At 31.8% G+C, this 21,552-nt stretch overlaps 1 protein-coding gene across 3 annotated transcripts; it reads right to left on the bottom strand.

The window, feature by feature from the left end:
- Nucleotides 1–13,273: 13,273 nt before the first annotated feature.
- LOC118444476 (uncharacterized) lies at nt 13,274–19,403 on the bottom strand. Of its 3 annotated transcripts, none has more exons than XM_035872779.2 (3): nt 19,261–19,403; nt 15,851–16,549; nt 13,274–15,017 (listed from the first exon to the last, which is right to left on the bottom strand). In XM_035872779.2, the coding sequence occupies exons 1-3, from the start codon at nt 19,280–19,282 to the stop codon at nt 14,917–14,919; spliced, it is 822 nt and encodes a 273-aa protein (XP_035728672.2). In that variant the 5' UTR covers nt 19,283–19,403; the 3' UTR covers nt 13,274–14,916. The 3 variants fall into 3 exon arrangements, with proteins under 3 accessions (XP_035728672.2, XP_035728673.2, XP_085519761.1); XM_035872780.2 differs by lacking the exon at nt 19,261–19,403 and adding an exon at nt 19,071–19,241; XM_085663635.1 differs by lacking the exon at nt 19,261–19,403 and adding an exon at nt 17,496–17,547.
- Nucleotides 19,404–21,552: the final 2,149 nt, after the last annotated feature.

The following is a 21,552-nucleotide window of genomic DNA, read 5'->3' as shown; positions in this document are numbered from 1 at the left end:
ATGTATATAATTCGTCTCGTTCTAAAGAGCATCATAAATGTTGAAACGAGCTACACGAATGATATTAAATTTAAAGCCATGAGAAGAAGAGAGAGAGAGAGAGAGAGAATACTTACATTTATTTTAGAACGTAAATGCGAAGTCAGACGGAAGTATGTATTCCAAGAAAAATATTTAAATGTTATTACATGCATGCATATATATACATGCTAAATTCAAATCAAACATCATTTTATAACTATGACATTATCCTCCTGTTATGTCAGTTTACATAGATATATCGCAAAAGAACCGTTCGACATAAATGATTTTAAACAAAATAAATTTATGTCGCGGTTAAAAATACACGATAAAGATCTGCTAAGACGCGAAAAATTTTCTAATGTACGAATAAAAAAAGATTTCACACAGGCATACTCTATTAAATAAATTACTATACTTTTTTTCCGTAGTTTTATATAATTGATTTTCATTTTATCATAGTTTAAGGAATAATATATATATATATATATATATATATATAGAGAGAGAGAGAGAGAGAGAGAGGATTTGCGTAGGTGAGGAACGAAAATGGTGGATCTTCCCTCTCTCTCTCACTCTCTCTCTCTCTCTTTGCGTGTGCGCGTTGAGCATCCCAACACGGAGAGTAATTACACGGTAATACTGCTGGCGACGGTAGACGAGACTAAAACCGTCTGTCCGTTCGTGTCGGCTGCCAAGCGGCTCCGTAAACGCTCTGCGGTGATTCTCGCGAATGTGTGCATGCGTGTTAATATAATGTATAGAGCCAGAGAGACGTAGCTTTGATGTTAGGAATGTATTTCTAAGTTAGCGGCTCTTGCTACCACGAATTCGAGCAAATATCTCCTTGGCGAACCGCGCCTGGCTTTCGGCAACCAGACCGTACAGCCGTGCCCGTGGTTTCTCCATACTGAATGCTAGCAGCCTATATCCCTTTCCTATTCCCTTCCACCACCCTTATCCACTCTTCCTATATCCCCGTCCCATTCCATTTCAACCATTCCTAACTCATAGTGCCCCTTCCCATTCTCACCAAAACCCTCTCACGCCAACCAACCCTCTTTTCCAACCAACTATACCTCCGAGCTACCATCATCTCTTCCTTTGGACGAACCAGTACCGCCACGACGAATTTCTCAAACAGCCCGTAGAATTACGCGTTGATGTAAGATGTCGCTCGTGCATTAAACTCTGCCGTTTCGCGGATTGCGTTTTCCATTCCCCTCGATCCTCTTTCCCACCCCTACCCATCGCCAACCAATCCGCTACTGATCAAGCTAACCTCAATCCATACGTACGACGTAGTAAACGCTCATTCATAACTCGTCCCATGTAGTTCCATTTGCGATTGAATTCCTTCTTTACCGACTGATCGATCGATCATTTCGTTCATCCATCTTACTGTTCAATTATTCTCTTATATAATTGAAAATATCTTTCTTAATTTAATGTGTTGATTTTTAAAAGCTCTCTCTTTCTCTCTCTCTCTCTCTCTCTCTCTCTCTTTCTCTCTCTCTCTCTATCTCTTTTTTTTTCTTTCTCTGTGATGATTTATTTTCAAATGAAAAGAAGAAAAAAAGGGAAAGAAAAATGTAAAAAAGAGGTACAACAAAACTGTGATCTCGATCATATTATGAGATACTTTATTTATTTATTTGTTTATTCCTTTTTTTTTATTTTTTTTTTTTTAGTTTCAAGATTTTTTAATTTAACACTCTTTTTTACTTTTATAAGATTTATTTTAAAGAAGAAGGATATAAAAGAAAAAAAGAAAAGGGACGTCCTCTCGTTCGTTCGAGATTAATTCATTTACTTTCCTTTTTACCTGCTTTTTTTCCTTCTTTTTCTATTTCTTTTTCTTTTTCTTTTTCTCTTCTTTTTTGTTATTAAAAATTAAATCTTGAGTAAATTCAAAACAATTCATGAAGATTATAATCTTCCGATTAACAACACTGTTACATCAAATAGAATATCATTAAATAGTTGACTCTATGAATTTAATTAATATCCTTGATTCGAGCTTTTGTTTTCTATTTTAAAAGAAAAAGAAAAAAATCAACATTTTTTTTTTCAAATCAAAGATATACATTTTAAAATGATCCTCTGTTACATAATAAATTTCCATATTACGTAATATTAGAAAGTTGGATATAATTTCGATCATCTCATTTAAAACGCTATAACGTAATGTGAGATATAAATCGTATGTCGAAAAGAGAAAGAGAAAAAGAAAGAAAAAGAAAAAAAAGAAAAAAAAGAAAAAAAAGAAAAAAAAATAAGAAAAATAATGTACAAAGATTTTGCCAGATTTAGAAGTAGCAAGGATGAAATAGGATGATTCATCTCAGAATATAATGAATAATTCAGGAATTAGTAGTTTATTGTATGTACGTGTGTATGTAGTAGTCGTAGAAAATGTTTTTAGAAGTTAAGGTTAGAATTTCGAAGTACAGTTAAATCTAAAGCCGAAATATATCTCTTAAGAAATACTGTCCATAGGAAACGTTCCTAAAAGAGAAAGAGAGATAGAGAGAGAGGGAGAGAGACAGAGAGAGAGAGAGAGAGAGAGAGAGGGAGAGAGAGAGAGAGAATTTCGAAAAAGCCTTGAAAAGAAACTGTAGGTGAAAATGAAGAGGTTTTGTAACATTATGACGATATTTAGGTTTAACAATCTTACAATGATGCTTACAATAGGTACGATAATAATAATAATGATAATAATAATAATAATGATGACGATAATGATGATGAATAATATAATAATGATAATGGTATTATTAATAACAGTAATGATAGTAATAGAAAAGGGACATTAACGTGAAATGGAAGATAAAAACCATAGAACAAAAACTAAAAAAAGGAAAAAGAGAAAACGAAAAAAGGAAAAAGAAAAAAAGAAAAAAGGAAAGAAAGAAAGGAAACATTTCATAAAAGATTTCATAAAATGATTTCTTTTAAGACTTCGATAACGTCATCTTTTGCGACGTTTTAGCACCAATCGATATCTCGTGTCGACTTGCTTTTCTCAGTAATCGAATCGATTCGACGTCCGTCTTATCCGAAAGATAATGCACAAGAAGCTAGAAGACGTTTACGTTGTACATCGTAGGAAAAGAGTAAGGAAGGAGAAGAGAGACAGACAAAGAGAGAGAGAGAGAGACAAAGAGACAGAGAGAGAATGAGAGAGATAGAGAGATAGAGAGAGAAATGAGAGGAAAAGAGAGGGATATCCGGCAGACCGTGCGAGAAAAAAGCTCTTAATCATATTTCCCTGAAACTCCAAGTCTTCCTTCCTTTTTTCGCCATTCGCCTTTCCATTAACTAATGACTGAGAGAGCGAATGTATCGTTCGGTATAATTTACGAGACGTATTGGAGAAAAAAAAGAGAGAGAGAGAGAGAGAGAGAGAGAGAGAGAGAGAAGGAAGAACGCGAGCTCGAAGTTTCTTCTACTTGCTTACTTACTTACTTCGTAAGTAAAGTCCAAGTTTTCATCGAGACTTCAGAAAAGTTATAATTACAGGCCGATATAAAAGAAAAAAAAAAAAAAGAGAAGTAGTTTCACTTTACACCTTCGTCAATTCAAACGAACAGAATCTCCATGTGATTACTTGCTTATTATTAGTATGAGACGACAAGTTGCTGGAGGAAACGTCTTGGTGAACAAAGAAAGAAAGAGAAAAAAAAGAAAAAGAAAAACGAAAAAAAAAAAGAAGAAATAAGGAAAACAAAGAAAAACACACACACACACTTACGAATAACATTTATAACTTTTGTAATGTTAATCGTGAAATTTGAAATTCATTTAGCGATAAGGGAATTAAGGCCTGTTTAAAAAATCAGGTCAAAGAATTATAAAGAAAGAGAGAGAGGGAAACAGAGAGAAATTCTAAATAAGACATAAAATTCTCGATCTCTGATGTGTCTTTGAACTGTTATAACGTTATCTCTTTCTTTCTTTCTTTCTCTTCTCTTTCTTTTTAAGATAAAAGGCAAAGAGGAAACAAAAGGGTGATATTGCATCGGGCAGCACGAAGAAACGCATTTCTTTCGCGACCTCGTCTCGATAGTTTCTGAAGTCCGAGAACGGCCGTCTGCTTTTTCGCAGACGAACGGCTCGTGGCAAGGAATTCGATAGAACTGCAAAAGAAGTGGAAAAGGAACCGAGGTGGAACCACCCTCTGTTTCCACCTATCGAAAGAGAGAGAAAGATAGATAGATAGATAGATAGAGAGAGAGAGAGAGAGAGAGAGAGAGAATCTATGTTGTGGAAGATACGAAAGTTCTTTCGAAGATAGAAAACTTTTGAATATTCAATACTTTATAGCGAGTAAAAAGAAAAAAAAAACGAAAAAAACGAAAAAAAAGAACAGAAAAGAAAAAAAGGAAAAAGAAGAAGAAAAAGAAAGAGGATAGGGAAAGACGATCGAAGCAATTTCATTTCTTCTATTTTCTCTCTTTCTGCATCAGAAGATCGTAGGCTCGGCTCTCGTGACGAATCTTGTGGTTGCGGTTTGTAGGAATTGAAGAAGAAATAGAAGAGGAAGAAAAAGGGAAAAAAAGAAGAAGATAAAGAAACAGAAGAAGAAGAAGAAGAAGAAGAAGAAGGAGAGTAAAAGGTCTAAGGACGAATAGTACTTTCTATTCCCGTTGCGTCTGAGATACCTCGTCTCACCGCCCTTTTCCCTTGCGCCATCACCGCGAGCCATATCTACAAGAAGAAGAGTCCCAACGTTCTACGAGAGACGAACGTAAGAGACAGAGAACTACCTCCACCTACTCTACCACGAGGATAGACGTGAGAGAGTTGGAGATGGAGGTCTCCAAGAGGGTTAGATGTTTTCGATGAATCGATTCGAGGGTACTTCCGCTATGCAAACTCCTTTCCCATCGGGGAGCGGAACGTTCGCTACGCCCGCTGCACACCAGCCTCTTCCATCGAACCTTTCGAACCCTCTTTAGGTTCAGCCTTCAGCCTGGCGACGAGTCAACGGAGTTAAGGCTGCACCCTTGGCGACCTTCTTCAACCAACCTTCTCTCTCTCTCCTTCTCTCTCTCACTCTCTCTCTCTCTCCTCTCTTTTCTTTTCAATCTATCTTTATTTCTCTTATTCGAACGTAGAACTTCCTGTAACGAGGTTGCTCTCCAATTGCTACGACCTATTCCCCGGACGTATGATCTTGCCGAATCTTATTTGAAAAGTGTCCTCCTTCGGAGAAAATTCTTTTACCTGTATTATTCAAGTTTCGAACTCGGTATAAAGAAAGTCTATAGAATTGACGAAGCGTCGGCATATTTATTATATACGATTTTATAGTAAGTATTTCTCCCTTTTTCAATTATCTTAATGCAATCTGCAACATACATATGTACATAGGTCGCGTTCTTTTAATATTTATTCTCTGTTTTCTTTTACGTTTCCTTTATTTTCTTTTCTTTTTTCTTTTTTTTTCTTTTTTTTTTTTTTTTCTTTCTTCTCGAACTCTTATCTCCGACACACTTACCGATGAAATTTTTTGCTCGAATGTTTTCGATCTTGAAATTCGATTGACAGACTCGTTGAAAAATGTCGAAAGAAAATATCGAATAACTCCTCCGATTATAGTGAATCGTTCCTAAAGTATTATTACTATATGAATCAAAATATACTATGTGAATCAAAATATATGAATTATCATTGATAATTGAACGATCGCGATTACGGCCGAGATGTATTAACGTTTCTTTAATTTAACTTTGACGATACATATGTATATATGTAAATCGATAAGACGAGAAGAGGTTCGTTTCTAACTTTATGGATATCGCACGTTTTCGGGGATTAACTTCGCAAGATGTAGCTATTCGGTAACTAACCCAATGTAACGTCACACGCCGCTGATTTTCCTTTAGGTCGCAAGGAGAGAAACACAGGAGAGAGTTAACTTGGTTTGAATTAATAAACGAGGCTTTGCTACTAATACTGGGCTTAACTCAGTTTAGTTTGGCGATCGAGGACTGTACCTTCGAAGTCTAATCCGATTCTACAGATTGTGTTTGCCAAAAGATGTGTATATATATATATATATATATATATATACATATATATATATTGGTATCCTTCGAAGAAAATAAGTTTTAATACTTGTTTAAACCATAATAGCGTCTTATCTAATTTCCATTCGAACGAATTCAATTTTATACGTGACAATGATATAATGGAAATATTAATAATATTAATATATACACGTCTCGAAATAACGATCTTATTTTCGAGAAAGGAAAAGAAGAAAAAAAAAAAAGAAGAGAAGAAAGAAGAAAAGAAAAATCGAAAGAAAAAAGAAAAAATCGACGCAGATCTATATCTCCTTTATTCCCGATGCATTTCTTTTTTTCTTTTTTCTTTTTTTTTTTTTTTTTTCTTTCGGTTTACAAACGAAACTTATATAATACCGTGATTCTCCGTCTCTCCCAATTAGTAATTCTTATCGGATTTTCACAAAACGAGAGTTTCCTCTTCGTACGTTAGTCTCTTTTAAAAGTTAGAGAAACTGAGTCTACGGGTAAAGAATACAAAGAGAAAGAGTGAGAGAGAGAGAGAGAGAGAGAGAGAGTAAGAAAAAGTGAAAGAAGACAACTCGATTTGCCGTCGAGATTGTCATCGAACTTCGATAATCTCGTTGTTTACGAACGAGTCTCTTCGCGAAGCTTTTACAATGGGTCCCATTGGTAAAATTTCATGGTATCGAGGGGATAGTGAAAAGCTTGGAAAAATCTGAAAACGAATGTTTGAACGGCGAATGGTCTATAAAGAAAATTTTTATTTTAATGAACGCATAGCAATAAGTAAATCTTATTATTGCCATATAATATTATTACTCGTCGATATTATTTCTCATTAAATTTTTCACATATTTCATTACGGAGATTCATTACCGCTATCGGTTACCACAAAAATCGATGTATTCATTTAATACTTCGTAGAGATTATTACAGATAATAGATATTAAAGAATTCATTGTCATAATTTTTACATCGAACATAAAATTATATCGAACTTGATTCTTATTATAGAAAGAAATATTTACGTATTATTCTTCTTGACGTTACAAATAATAACAAAAGTAAAAAAAAAAAAAAAAAAAAAAAAAAAAAGGAAGAAGAAAAAAAGGAAGAAAACAAAAAGAAAAGAATGCCTTTAAAAAGGTATCATCCAAATTGCATATCGATTATCGACGATCGTTAATTTCAATCTCCATTAAAACTATACATTTTCGTAGAAATTCCAATTAACATACATCAATTATTAAACCTTATATCAGAATAGATCTATTGAATTTTCGTAATGATATATCAATCGATCTAATATAAATATAATAAAAATGCGTATAGAGTGAATCGAATAAGTTGTGTGAAAAAAGAAAAAGGAAAGAAAAAATGATTGAGTGAAACACGACACCATTTACGGATATTACTAATTAAGATTACGAGTTTATTTTTATTATAATTATTATTATTATTATTATTATTGTTATTATTATTATTATTACGATTTTATATATAAAAGGAATTACGTGTCACCCGTTATATAAACGAGTCCCAGGAAGTGTTGTTATTTCATTGCGGTTCCTATACAATGGCGGATCATAATTTAGTCATGGTTATCGACGATACTAGAGAAAGCTTTCTCTCGATCTCTCGTTCCTTCTAGTATTATACAATACCAGAGAAGGGGTAACACAGAAGTAAAGTGCAGAGGGATGAATCGGAGATATAGGTACCGGTAATCGCGAGGGAAACCATTAAGAGCTGTTTCTGAAGCTTATCATGGTCGCACAGCAAGAGTAGGATAGCAAGGAGGGCCCAAGCTATCCAATTGTAGCGATAGCGTTGGGATCAGAGTCAAGAAACATCAGACTCGTCCGGAAACGACCTCGTCAAAGAGCTTCCTACCCGTTTACTATCCTTTTTGCTATACCTTATCCCTTCCTACTTCCCCATCTTCTCGTTTTCCTTATTGCCACCTTTACTTTCCGGATTCACACTTTCTTAGAAAAAGATTCATTTATTTTTTTCGTTATTATTTCAATGACACATGGAAAATATAATCTCATCTCTCTCTCTCTCTCTCTCTCTCTCTCTTTCTCGAATTCGATTAAATTGTCGACTTGAAAGTTTTTAAATTCTTACACGATCCATTTCACATCTTATGGGAATTTTATACATACATACATATCATATATATATATATAAGTTTCTCTATCAATCTAACTCTCTTTTGAACGGGACCAACAGAAAGTTACGATATACAACACACGGAAGGGGGAGAGGATCAACGAACCATCGATTTCCGCTTTGGCCCAATAACTCTGCTTCCATTTTCACCGTTACCAACTTCCGCGGAAAGAGAAGAGAAAGGACAAAAAGGACAGGGTTTTCCTCTCTCATCCTCCAGTTCCTCTTTCGAACGGTTCGTCACGTGCCCGTGACAATGGAATCGCGTTGGTTCATGCATAAACGCGACGTAACAATAAACAGAACGGTATAAGAGCAGACCAGAGCAGAGCAGAGCAGAGCAGAGCAGAGCAGAGCAAAGCAGAGCAGGGGAGAGTATAGCAGAGCGGTGCAGTGCAAAGCGATGCGGAGCAAAACAGAACAGGATAGAGCAGGATAAAGTTAGAGTGAGAGAGATAGAGAGAGAATATATATATATAGAGAGAGAGAGAGAGAGGAAGGGAAACGGTCGCTGAGGGTCTCCAAAGGCCGTTGATAGTCGGAGGATCAGAAACCGATATGAGATTCGGGCATGTATGAATGATGTAACGTGCTACCTATGCCGCTCTAGCTCTTATAGAAAGCGAGAGAGAGAGAGAGAGAGAGAGAGAGAGAGAGAGAGAGAGAGATGAACAAACGGATAGATGGATGAATTGCTAGAGAGAAAGAGAGAGAGAGAGAGAGAGGGAGAAATAAAAAAAAGTGGAATGGAAAAAAGAACTCGGGAAAGGTTCACCGTTCTTCTATACACACATATACATATATACACTTATATATATATATATATGTATATATATAAAGATAGAGAGAAAGAGAGAGAGAGAGAGAAGCTCTATATTGCGATATATTGTCCATCTCCTGCCACTGTATCGTGGTTAGCCCTTAAAAAGTGCTCGGTCGACTGGAAATTGACGTACCGTAGCCGAGACTCGAACGTATATATCCGAGCAAAGTACGTATATTCGCTCCGCCTTACGGTCACTATTATCCATGAATAAATCGAGATAAGCCGTGCAGTAAACGATCTTATACACACGCCTGTCCTCGATGGTAAATAGTTAAACGTGAGAAAGAAATGGAAAATATAAAGAAGAGGAAGAAGAAGAAAAAAGAGAAAAAAAGAGAAAAGGAAAGGAAAAATACAAACAAACTAAACACTTGACAATTTTTATCCTTGCAAAACACGCGCATTTAATTATCTTTATTATCAACATCATTATTTATTATCTTGCTTATATTAAATCTAAGGCTAAGAATAAAAATGATCTCTTTGACATCTTATTGAGATCTTTCAAGTGTAATCATATAAATATTTAACGCAGGTACTTACGTCTATACCTATTTTTTTTCTTCTTCTTCTTCTTCTTCTTTTCTTTTGTTAATATCTTTTTTTTTTTGTCGACAAAACTGATGTCAGCAAATTCCAATGAGTAAACAAAAATAAATGAAAACAAAAAATATATATATATATATTTATGCATGTAGACATACCAAGGTAAATTGAAAAATACGAAACAACAACGGAACAGTTTTCGTTTGATATACATAAATACGTAACTGCATATGTTCATACATACATATGTACATACGTATATACATATATACGTAGCGTGAGAACAAATTGGCGCTATGTATTTACCTTATCTGTTTACATAAGCAGTATTTACTGTGTTTACATTATATAGCACGAGTACGGCAATGTTTAAATGAGCATTATCCTCGACGATGGACAAATCGAGAAGTAACAATTCTTTGATCCTTAAAGATCAATGGTCATGTCAAATTGAATTTTTTTTTTATTTGTCAGAAAGAATAAAAGGAAAGTTTTTATCAGAGAAAAATTGACACGCTTTAGAAATTTACGATAAGTACTTTTAGACGTTTTTATGGAAATTAAAGGAAATCAATCAGATATTTTTAATGTAATGAAATTTTAATCTTGGATAAATATATAATTATTGCATTTTTAAAAATATACGACAATTTGAAATGAAACTAACGTTAATAATTATCGACGATCTTCTCTCATTAATAATAACTAATTGAAAATCAATCCTTTGTTATTTCATATTTCTGTTATAATATTTTTAATAAACCATTTATTATATATATATATATATATATATATTTTAATAAATTATTGTATAATAAACTATTTTTACTAATAGAATATGTTGACATCATTTTGTCGGAAAAAATAGGGACATTCTATATATATACATACATGTATACAAACACAAACACGAACACATACACATACACGCGCGTGCACATAGAAATAGGTAACTACGTAGTACCTATATATAAATATTTTTTAAAGTGCATTTAAAGAATGATTCGATATCCTTACAAGAGAAAAAAAACGTACGTTGCATACGAAATTAAAAATTACATTAGTAATGAATTCATATCGTTCAATTAACAAGAAAAAGGAAACTGAAGGAAACACGAAAACTTCCATCACTATCGATTATAACTTACTCAATGTAACTTTTTCAATGAGTATGTATGTTTATGCGTGCATTAGTGTGACTATATGCATTGGAACGCGAAGGTGACAACGCATGATTTAATACATTCACCACAATAATATTAACATAAAACGTTATTTCTAAATCAGAGAGAAAAAAAGAAATATTATTACAATATTTTTTGAAAAAATATTTTATTATTAGAAATGATTTTTTCTTGCAATTTTCTTTTTTTTTTTTATTTACAAAATTGAATGACATTAGTTTCTAATATTTGTTAACTGAGATCAGAAACGTTTTGTTTTTCTTCCTTTTCTTTTTCCAGGCAAAATTTTCAATTAACTAATTAGGAATGTCAAATATTTATAAATTTTCAATGTACATTAATTACATGCAAGCCATTGCGTGCAATATATTAAATTTATTTTATTTTGAGGATTTACTTTTTATGAATGAATTGCAATTGTAATAAAAAAATAAGAAAAGCTTTATTAAACAAATAATGGAATACAATAAACAATATAAAAAATAAATCTCCCTTTGCGCAACCCTGACTACGGGGTTCTTGGTTGTTTTATTTTTTCTTTCATTTATTTTACAAATTTTTATTTTACAATCAATTATTGTACAAGTATTGTGAGAACAATACTTGTTAAACATTAAACAACGCATTTAATAACCATATTTACTGATTACGAAATATTGAATAAATAACAATTTTATTAAATGATTAAGATCGTCAATCGTATAAAAATAATAATTCTCAATCGTTTAATTATAAAATAAATCGTAAAAAAATAATACGCATGTTAGAGAACCATGTTAATATTTGAGAAAAACAATGATTTATATAAAAAAAAAAAAAAAAAAAAAAAAGAAAAAAAAAATAATATCATTGTAGCTCGATCAGATCTTCGAGGAAATGAAATTATCCTTGTCATGAAAATTTGTCCTTAAATTCTTAAATCAAATTTCCATTATAATATCCTACAATGGATAATTCTATTCTCGTTTCTTTTTTACTTTTTCTTTTTTTATTATTTTTTTTTTTTTTTTTTTTTTTTTTCAACACAATTTGAATCTCTTCTAAATGAAACAAAAAAAGAAAAATAGGAAAGCCAAATAGAAAATTACAATATAAACTTTTATTTCAATGTTGACTTTAGCATCGTATTATAGACAATGTATATTTTTTTTTACGCAGAAATAAAAAAGAAAAAAATAAAAAGAAATTCCAAATGTGTGTATACGTGTGTGTGCGTGTATGTGTGTGTGCGCGTACTTGCTTGCTTACTTGCTTGCTTGCTTGAGAGTGTGAGGCTTAACGCGTACGAAAATTTTCCGTCGTACTACGCTAAGACTTCGTTTACAACACGAGCACGAATTATGAGCTCGTAAACTCTCACAGGTGATGAGAGAGAAAGATGACGATAGAGAAGAGAAGAAGAGGAGAGAGAGAGAGAGAGAGAGAGAGAGGAAGATGACGATAGAGAATGAGGATGAAAGGGGTAGGAAGGAAGGAAGGAAGGAAGGAAGGAAGGAAGGAAGGAAGGAAGGAAGGAAGGAAGGGAGGGGGAGGGATGGGTGGAAGAGAAGGATAGGGATTGGGTCTTTGAAACAGAGGAGGGATGACAGACGTGTCTCAAGACGGTGAGAGTAGCTAGGACGAAGGGACCATTGCTGTCTTAAGCGCAACTGCAAAAGGGTTGGAAGCTCCTTTCATGTAAAGTAATTAACTACCGACAACCGTTGACAAACACCTAACTCTCGTCTCGTTCCATCCATATCCTGATCCTTATCTTTAAGCTTTCTTATTTTCTTTTTTTTCTCTCAACATAGTTAAAAGAACGATTTCGTATTTTTTTTAATCAGGGCATCAGGAAATCATCCTTCCAGTTTCTTCTCAATTTTCTTTATTTTATCTCGATTTATCTATTTTTCTTTCTTTCTTTCTTTCTTTCTTTCTTTTCATTTGATCCTGTTTTCTCACTTTTTCTTTCTCTATTTTCTATTCTCTGTCTCTCTCTCTCTCTCTCTCTCTCTCTCTCTTTCTCTCTCTCTCTTTTTATCTCTCTCTTTCTTAAAAGGAGACTTTGTCTTCTCGTTTTCCCTATGGACCGATAAGAGAAATGAACTTTCCACTTTAAACGGATAACACGTTTAACGAATAATTAACAGCTTCAAGCTGCCGGAACCGATCGTTTCACTTGTCTTCTTGGAACATTGTTGTTTCTTTTTAAGGTTTTATCAGAAAGAAAAGAGAAACAATTTTCTCTTCTTATTCTAAAGGAAATCGAAAGGAAATAAATTTTGTGGAATCTCCATGAATCTTTTTGCGTCTTATTTAAATGTAAATACTAAATAAATGACGGAATTAAGAAGATAAAATGTCAATTAATAAACAGGATATTAGATAAAAGAGATAAATTTTATATATATATATATATATATATATATATATATATGTATATATATATATATGTATATATATATATATGTATATATATATATATATATATGTATATATAATCTTTGAAAGGATCTGTAGAAACATGTTACTCGAAAGATAGATCTTTATCTTCTTCTTTTTTTTTCTTTTGCCTATCTGAACAAAAATCAATGTGATCGATAAACACACGAAAGAAAGTACATCTTTTTGCAAAAGCAGGGACTTGGACGTTATTGATAAATGAATAAAAAAAAAGAAATAAGAACAATTTAATTATATTAAAATAAATAGATCGTTTAATGACGATAAAAAATATAATCGTGAATTTATCGAATTTCTCTGTTGATTTGGGTTTAAAAAAATAATAAAAAAAAAAAAAAGAAAAATTAATAAATAAAAAAAATAAATAAATAAAAAATAAAAAAAATAGAAAAAAATTACAAAAGGAGATGTAACATCGTGAGGACGCAATTACGAGAGTCATTTTAGATATGCCTCTCGCACTGGACCAAAGATGATAGTTGCACGGAGAATATCTCCCGTCTATTCCTCGTTGTCGGAACTATAAATCCACGATGTGGTCGCAATGAATAAGGGCGGAGGCATTAGGTTAGGATACTGTTGAAGGCCGTCAATAAAATACCGCTCGCCATATTCCCTCAAATTAATAGGTTCTGTTAATTTTGCGTTCTTTTAAAGGATTCCGTAAGACTCAAGAGGTATAGATGCGCGATAATAAATATTGCGCACGTTGAAATTATCATCGTATATTTGATGAAATAAATTACAATTGTTTATGTGTTTCGTGTAATGATGCATAGTTATTTGTACTCTCGCTGTTTCTAAAGGAATGATATATAATGAGATTTGAGAGCTTAGATGTCATGATTCTAAAACATGTAACTTAATTGATTTTTTATTGACGTCTTTAAAAGTATCCACGAAGACTGTAATGATATTAGAAAAGAGAATAAAAAGTGCAAAGTTGAAGTATGATCTGAGCATGGAAAGGAAAATAAAAAATAAATGCCCATTGGTCGGGTCATAATTCATTGAGATGTTTAAACATTCCATATGTGCTCCCTTTGTTTTAATGATCTTGTAGATTAGAGAGTGTCAATGGATATTTCAAAGCTAAGCGCCATACAATCCTTGGCTAATCGCGCCTAACCATCTATTTTCATTATTTGTTTATTGGCCGGGTTGACATATTATTGAAACCTAGATACTTTATTAAAAATGCCTAACCTCAGACAAAGGTATCCATGTGTTTTTTATCTATGCGTTTTGTTAGCTAATATCCAATATGTTCCCAAGGGTAAATATTTTTAATGGCGATATATAACCCTTAAGAGAAAATACCATGAACGATTGATAGATCCACGTATGCGTCAACAGGAGAAACAACATATTGAAACGTATCTTCTGTATCACGAGACATCAATTTATATATATATATATATAATATATATAATTATTATATAATAATATATAATATATATAATAATAATATATATAAAATATATATATATATAAAAATATATATACATATATATATATTTTTTGTTGACCTTTTATCTTTGACTTTTCATCGTTGACCTTTTATCATTGATCTTTTATCATTAACCTTTTGTCGTTGATTTTCAAAAAATTGTAAACGAACACGATTTTATTTTTATCTTCCGTCTTCAACATTGATTTTGTTTGTCCAAATATGCAATCGCTATCGCCGTCGGAAACTTTTTTCCATAACAAATCTAACCATCAAGGACAATACCATGAGAAAAACAATGACTGCAGTAGCAATTAAAATTCCTCCATATTCTGTAAAGAAAAAAAAAAAGAAAATTTTTAAAGGAATATAATAATATTGGATATAAAATTTATTAAAAAAGATTCTTTAAGATATTCGATTGGCAACTATAATATATTTATTGCGGACGAGAATAGGATCTTTATGACGGAGAAACGAAGAATCTTTTACTTTTAAGATTGTCAACGACTATCTTTATTCTATAAAAAAAAAAAATATGATTATTTATCATTTATCATTACATAACTAATTATCGAACTATTCCGAAAATCATTCAAAATTTCATTTAACGATATAAAAATATTATTGATTGAAATTATAATACAAAGAAGAATAATGAATTATATTGAAATTAAGTGTCTCTATGTTATCATTAAAAATCGCTGATCGTTATCGTATAAAATAATCATAATGGTAATATAAAAATATCTTGTTATAAAAATATCTATGATTAGACAATGACATAAATGCAAGTAAGTTTAATCGTTAACAAATAAATCACTTCATTAATTTTTTATTTATAATAAAACTTATTTATAAATGAATATTATATCTAGAAGTGAATAATAATTTAACATCCAGAAATGAATAATTATCTAGAAGTGATCAATAGTGATCAGTAAACCTGATTTTGGAATATATATATATAAAATTTTGTCTTCCATTTATTATTCTTCCTTAGTATCATAATAAATTATTTATAAATCAAGTCAATATATAATTACGATTCAGTCAATAAAATATCTATCTACAATACATTATAACCGAAATATAATGGCATTTAAAGAGGATAACGCATATAAAATATACATATATACATATATTGTATATAAACTATACTCACTTCGTGATCTTCCTTGGATCTGTTTGTCCGTGGATACGTTATCGGTAAAGATCGAAGAACGATGGTCTATGATGGATCGGTGAGAGTCAAACTTGAAGAACCGATAAGGCGTTAAAGATAGGGTTGGGGTGGTATTATCGAGGGAAGGGGTTTCAAGTCGGTGAGTCGTTGTTGGGGGTTGTTGAAGGGAGGAGGATTGTTGTACCGGTGATGTTGATGCTAGTGCTAGTGGTGGTAGTGGAATTGGTGATGGTGATGGTGGTATCTGGAAGGGCGCCAAAGGCGGCTCTGTTATGCAGGGTTGCGTGGCGTGCACAGAATATGGGATGTGGGTCGAGAAGACGAACGGCCAAGCGACGTGATCCGGTGGCACAATCGCGCTGTAAGGCGGTGGATCCTCATCGTTCTCGTCTACGTCGCTGACGACGATCGATGGAAGAGTTCCTGAGATGACATCGTGACTCGAACCATCAACGATCCCAAAAGGTCCGTTTTGATTCGATTTCTCATTGGTCGATATGTTTCTACAATTATCATGCTGATATCTTGCTTGACGTTGATGACGATGATGATGATGATGATGATGATGACGATGATGCCTTTGACCACTCTGTTCCGGTAAAATTGAACAGGATATCATCCGGACATCATTACGACTCTCTAGTAAATTATCATTTTCTGTACTTTCTGGTACAGTACCTAAAAGATGAACAATGATTACATTAAATGTTTGACGTCGTACTTTATTTTATTTTATTTTTGTTTCATTACATATTATTAAAAAAAAAAAAAAAAAAAAAAGAAGAAAAGAAAAAAAATACGCGCAATACGTGAGAAATATTATTTATTTATGCATTTACTTTTGGAATTAAACAAATTTAACGTTTAACCGGTTTGATTTATACTGATGAATAGGGCCTGAATTTATTCGAGTTGATTACGACGATACCATGTTTGAAACGATTTTAATTTCTACTAATTTTTTTAAATTAATCCATAGCACAACTAACTGTCTGATCGATCTCTCATTAATGTTTAATCCTGTGAATTTCTGTGACTCTTAATGAGAAGCGGGAAGTCAAAATTCGTTATAAATTTCACTCGTTATATTTCCCTACAATTACGATGATCATTTAAGTAATTATGCTGTGGTAAACAGAGTAAAACTGTGCACCATGATGCCAAACAAGAAACAGTACCCTACTGTATTCCCACGAGTTTGAATTGCGTTTGAATATGAAATATACAGAGATATGAAGTAACATTGAGGAAATTTACAATGCACATTCTACTTGCAATAGACTTTTCGATTATAAATCGCGAAATATCATATATATATATATATATAAATTTTAATAATTTATCAAAAGCTTACACCACCATAGTTTGTCGCATCATAATGTCGCATTTTATAAACAAAATAATATATATATATATATATATATATATATATATGAAATGATCATATATAATAAAATAAATTAAATAAATAAAGAATATTAAATAAATGCGATATTTATGCGTTCACATATAATTTATGTAATGCAAATGAATAACAATTTGATTGCGAAAGCAAAATAAATAATATGAAAAGCCACAAATACATAAAAATTTTAAGCAATGAGCTATCAAAGTCAATACTCACGTTTAATATTGATTATAGACTATGAACACAAAGACGAGAATGATGATTTGATACATGAAGAAGAAATATCTGCTATTTGATTAAGTGATAACACGAAAAAGCAATAAAAATTATTTATGTAAAAATAGTCTCTCTTATATCTACGTACTAAAGAATTCATATATACATACATACACATATGTATATACATATATATATATATATACACATATATATATATATATATATATATACACATATATATATATATGTATTTAACTTGTAGTTATTTCAAAGTCAAGTCCACTTATTTCCAGACAGTATTATTGGATTTATCTGTTATGTCTCGTGTGTAATTAAGGAACCTTGAAAGCACTTTCATTTCGCAAGAAGGACGTATTTTCTTCTTTTTCTTGTTTGCTTCTCTTATGTGAATCATTCCTTTTTTTTTATTTCTCTCTTACTTATTTATAATTAAGATAATATTTGCGATCATTTCTAAGAGGCATTTAAATTTTTAGAATATTTGTTTTAGCTTACTCAAGTTGTTATTACATATACCTAGACAATAGGAGTAAAAAAAAAAAAAAATATATATATATATATTTAATTAAATTCCTAGGTAGTGATTAATTGTTAGATATTATAAAAAATTTAATCACTTTGAAAGAAATATAGTTTCTTGAAAAAACGAATGACACTTGTGAAATCGGTTGTATAATTATTAGAGCTAACGTATAATGATACAACACGTAAAAATTTGTATAAATAAATATATATATATATATATATATATATATATACAAAAAATTGTTACATGAATCGAAATTATATAGAATAAATATTATATAATATTATAAATATTAAATAATATTATATGCTATGAATTAATGTTGTTGTAGAAAAAGAATTATGTTGTTATCAATGTTGTATCCCAAATAAATATATATAATATATAATAATATATATATATATTATATATATATATATATATATATATATATATATATATATATATACATGTACATAGATAAAACATAACACAAACATATTTGTTTTTCTTCGTACCGTATCATAGAAAATGTTTGAAGAAATCGTTAGAAAAAGGATCAAGAACTGTTTTTTCTCGATGGCTGTTAAAATGTTGGCATTTGCAGTACGATATCTCGAGGAAAACGAGTATTCTTGGCGTTGCGTCTTAACTTAACGACCGAACACTCGTAACAGAAAGATAAAGCCTTTCACCGCGGCTATGTGAGAGAGAAAAGCGGCATGAGCAGAATTTCTGTTACACCTCGGTGTTACGACAGATACATGCGCCCAATTTAAAAGGTACCTTCCACCATTGCGTTCGGCTTAGAAAGTAAGTAAGAAATAAAGAAAAAGGAAAGAAAGTAAAAAGGAAATAAAGTAGAACGAAGACTATGGAAAAGGAAGAAGAACTAAAGAAAAGAAAGAGAGAAAGAAAAGAAAAAAAAAAAAAAAAAAAAAAAAAGAAGAAAACAAACATCGATATAATTAATTAAAATTATACGATAACAATAAGAACGGAGAAAAGATAAATCACAGAATATATACGATATAATAATTACGCACACAAATATTCAATAGGAGCGCACAAATCCGATCGATAATCAAACAATTTTTCCTTAACACATTACAATTAAAAATTTAAAAACTCCCGCCGACAATCGAATTTCGATATATAACGACCATGCATTTCGATCGATTAATCGTATTTAATGATAACAATGTTGAATATGATTGTTTATTATTTGACCTATACCTTTGTCAACGTCGCACGACATTTCTTCGAGCTACGTTTATACAGTTGGCGCGCCGACGAAAAGCAAGACTCGACTAAAGCGAATATCGTCAGAGCGTGCGTGCGTGAGTTGACTGGGATAGAAGGAGAAAGACAGAAAGAGAGAGAGAAAGAAAGAGAGAGACAGAGAGAGAGAGAGAGAGAGAGAGAGAGAGAGAGAGAGAGAGAGAGAGAGAGAGAGAGACTATAGTAAGTATCCTCACCAAGCATTATGGAAGTGTTCGCAAACGAAGCGCACGTTCTTCAATAATGTCTCGCTGAAGCACTGTCGATAAAAAAGAAAGCAAGAGAATAATAAACAATAATATCTAAAAAATGATAGTATCATCAAATTCCTCTTTTCGATGAATCGATGAGAGATGATTTTTAATATCTCTGTTTTCTTTTTTTTTTTTTTTTTTTTTTTTTCCTTATTTACGACTAGTATTTCGGACGACAATGGACGAGTGTTAATTTTTTGTTTGTTTATTTTCTCTTTCGGTTTTTCTTTCTTTTTCTTTTTTTCCTTTTTCAATAATATTTTCGTTACATCGTCCAAAAGGTGTTCAAATCGTTGATCTCTTCTTCTTTCCTTCTCTCTTTATTATTTATTTATTTACTTTCCCCCTCCCCCCTCCCCTCCTCTTCATATTTATAATTTAAAAGGCAAACGCACGATAACAATTTGTGTGGGAAAATTTTAACCATGTCTATCGATAATGAGAACAATGATGAACAGTTATAATTTCTAATGTAATCCTAGATATGCTTATGGATTCATGTAACATCGATTATGAAATAATCAATAACACAGATTCGTTTTCTTATCTATGAAAACTTGTTCCTTATCTAATTTAAAATCATTGATTATATATTTCATTACGTAGATAAAAGTTAACACAGATTCAATCATAACCGTTTATTCGATCTGATCTTATTGACCTGATATGTTACATAAAGTGAGAGGGAGAGAGAGAGAGAGAGAGAGAAAATACAATAAAAAGAAAAGGATAAAGATACATTGATCGTTAACATAAATATTACAGAATGTAAGTACGTTCAATGATTTCATTACAGCTCGATTACGAAAGAATTAGTAACACGGATCCGCTTTCTTATCTATGAAAGTTTGTTTCTTATCTAATTTGAAATCATTGATTATATATTTCATTACGTAGATAAAAGTTAACACAGATTCCGATCGTAACCATTTAATCGATCTGATCTTATTGACGTGATATGTTACATAGACAGAGAGAGAAAGAGAGAAATAAAATACAATAAAAAAAAAAAAAAGGAAACAAGAAGACGAAAAAGGAAGAATGAAGGAAAGAAAAGGATAAAGATATACATTGATAGTTAACGTAAATATTACAGAATGTACGTACGTACTACGATTCAATTATAGCTCGCAAAAACTTTTGTAAATCCCTGAGGTGACATTAATATTTTTCTTTTCTTTTCTTTTCTTTTCTTTTTTTTTCTTTTTCTTATATCTTTTTTTTTTCTTCTACTTCTTCTTTTTTTTTCATTCTTTTGTACGCACACTTTATTGATATTATAAACATGCGCTATTAAATTCGATTTATCGTTGATATTCGATTACATTATACATAGAAAGAGAGACACAGTGAGAAAGAGAGAAAAAGAAAGAAAGAGAGAGAGAGAGAGAGAGAGAGAGAGAGACAAGTGTAACGTCATTACGTGATATGGAACGTGCACATAACGCTAAATCCTGTTTAACGCTTTAAGTACGGCGTGTCTGCAAAATCATGTTTGATATCGTCGACGTGTCGGGAATATTAATCGAACGTGACGAAGGGTTCGCGCATGCGCGCGCGCGCTTTCACATAGTGAAACACAAAATACATATACATAATACATACGCAGGCACTCACACAGATACATCCGTTCAGTCATTCGCGAACAAATATGGAAAGAAAAATGTGGTCGTTGGTACTTTTAATTTTCTTCGCGATTCCATTCGTAAACGTTACATCGTCTATCTCAAAATAAACGTGAGATTGCAAACATCGTATGTGCCCTTGTACGTATATATATGTATATATATATATGTACGTGTGTATATATATATATATATATGGATATGTATGTGTTTCTTTCCTACAATGCTTCGCATGTCACGATATTTTTTGCGATTATGTATTCTTCTTATGCTCGCGTGTATTACACGTTTAGCATATTTCGCGATCATCGCCGAGGGATACGTTACTTCTAGAATTTCTACAAGGCTCTTCTTCTTCTTTCTACTTA

The sequence above is a fragment of the Vespa mandarinia genome, chromosome 23 (assembly GCF_050613455.1).
Source record: "Vespa mandarinia isolate Hongniang chromosome 23, ASM5061345v1, whole genome shotgun sequence".
Classification (NCBI taxonomy): domain Eukaryota; kingdom Metazoa; phylum Arthropoda; class Insecta; order Hymenoptera; family Vespidae; genus Vespa; species Vespa mandarinia.
Note: the sequence above shows the minus strand (reverse complement) of the source record. Positions and strands in the feature narration are given on the sequence as shown.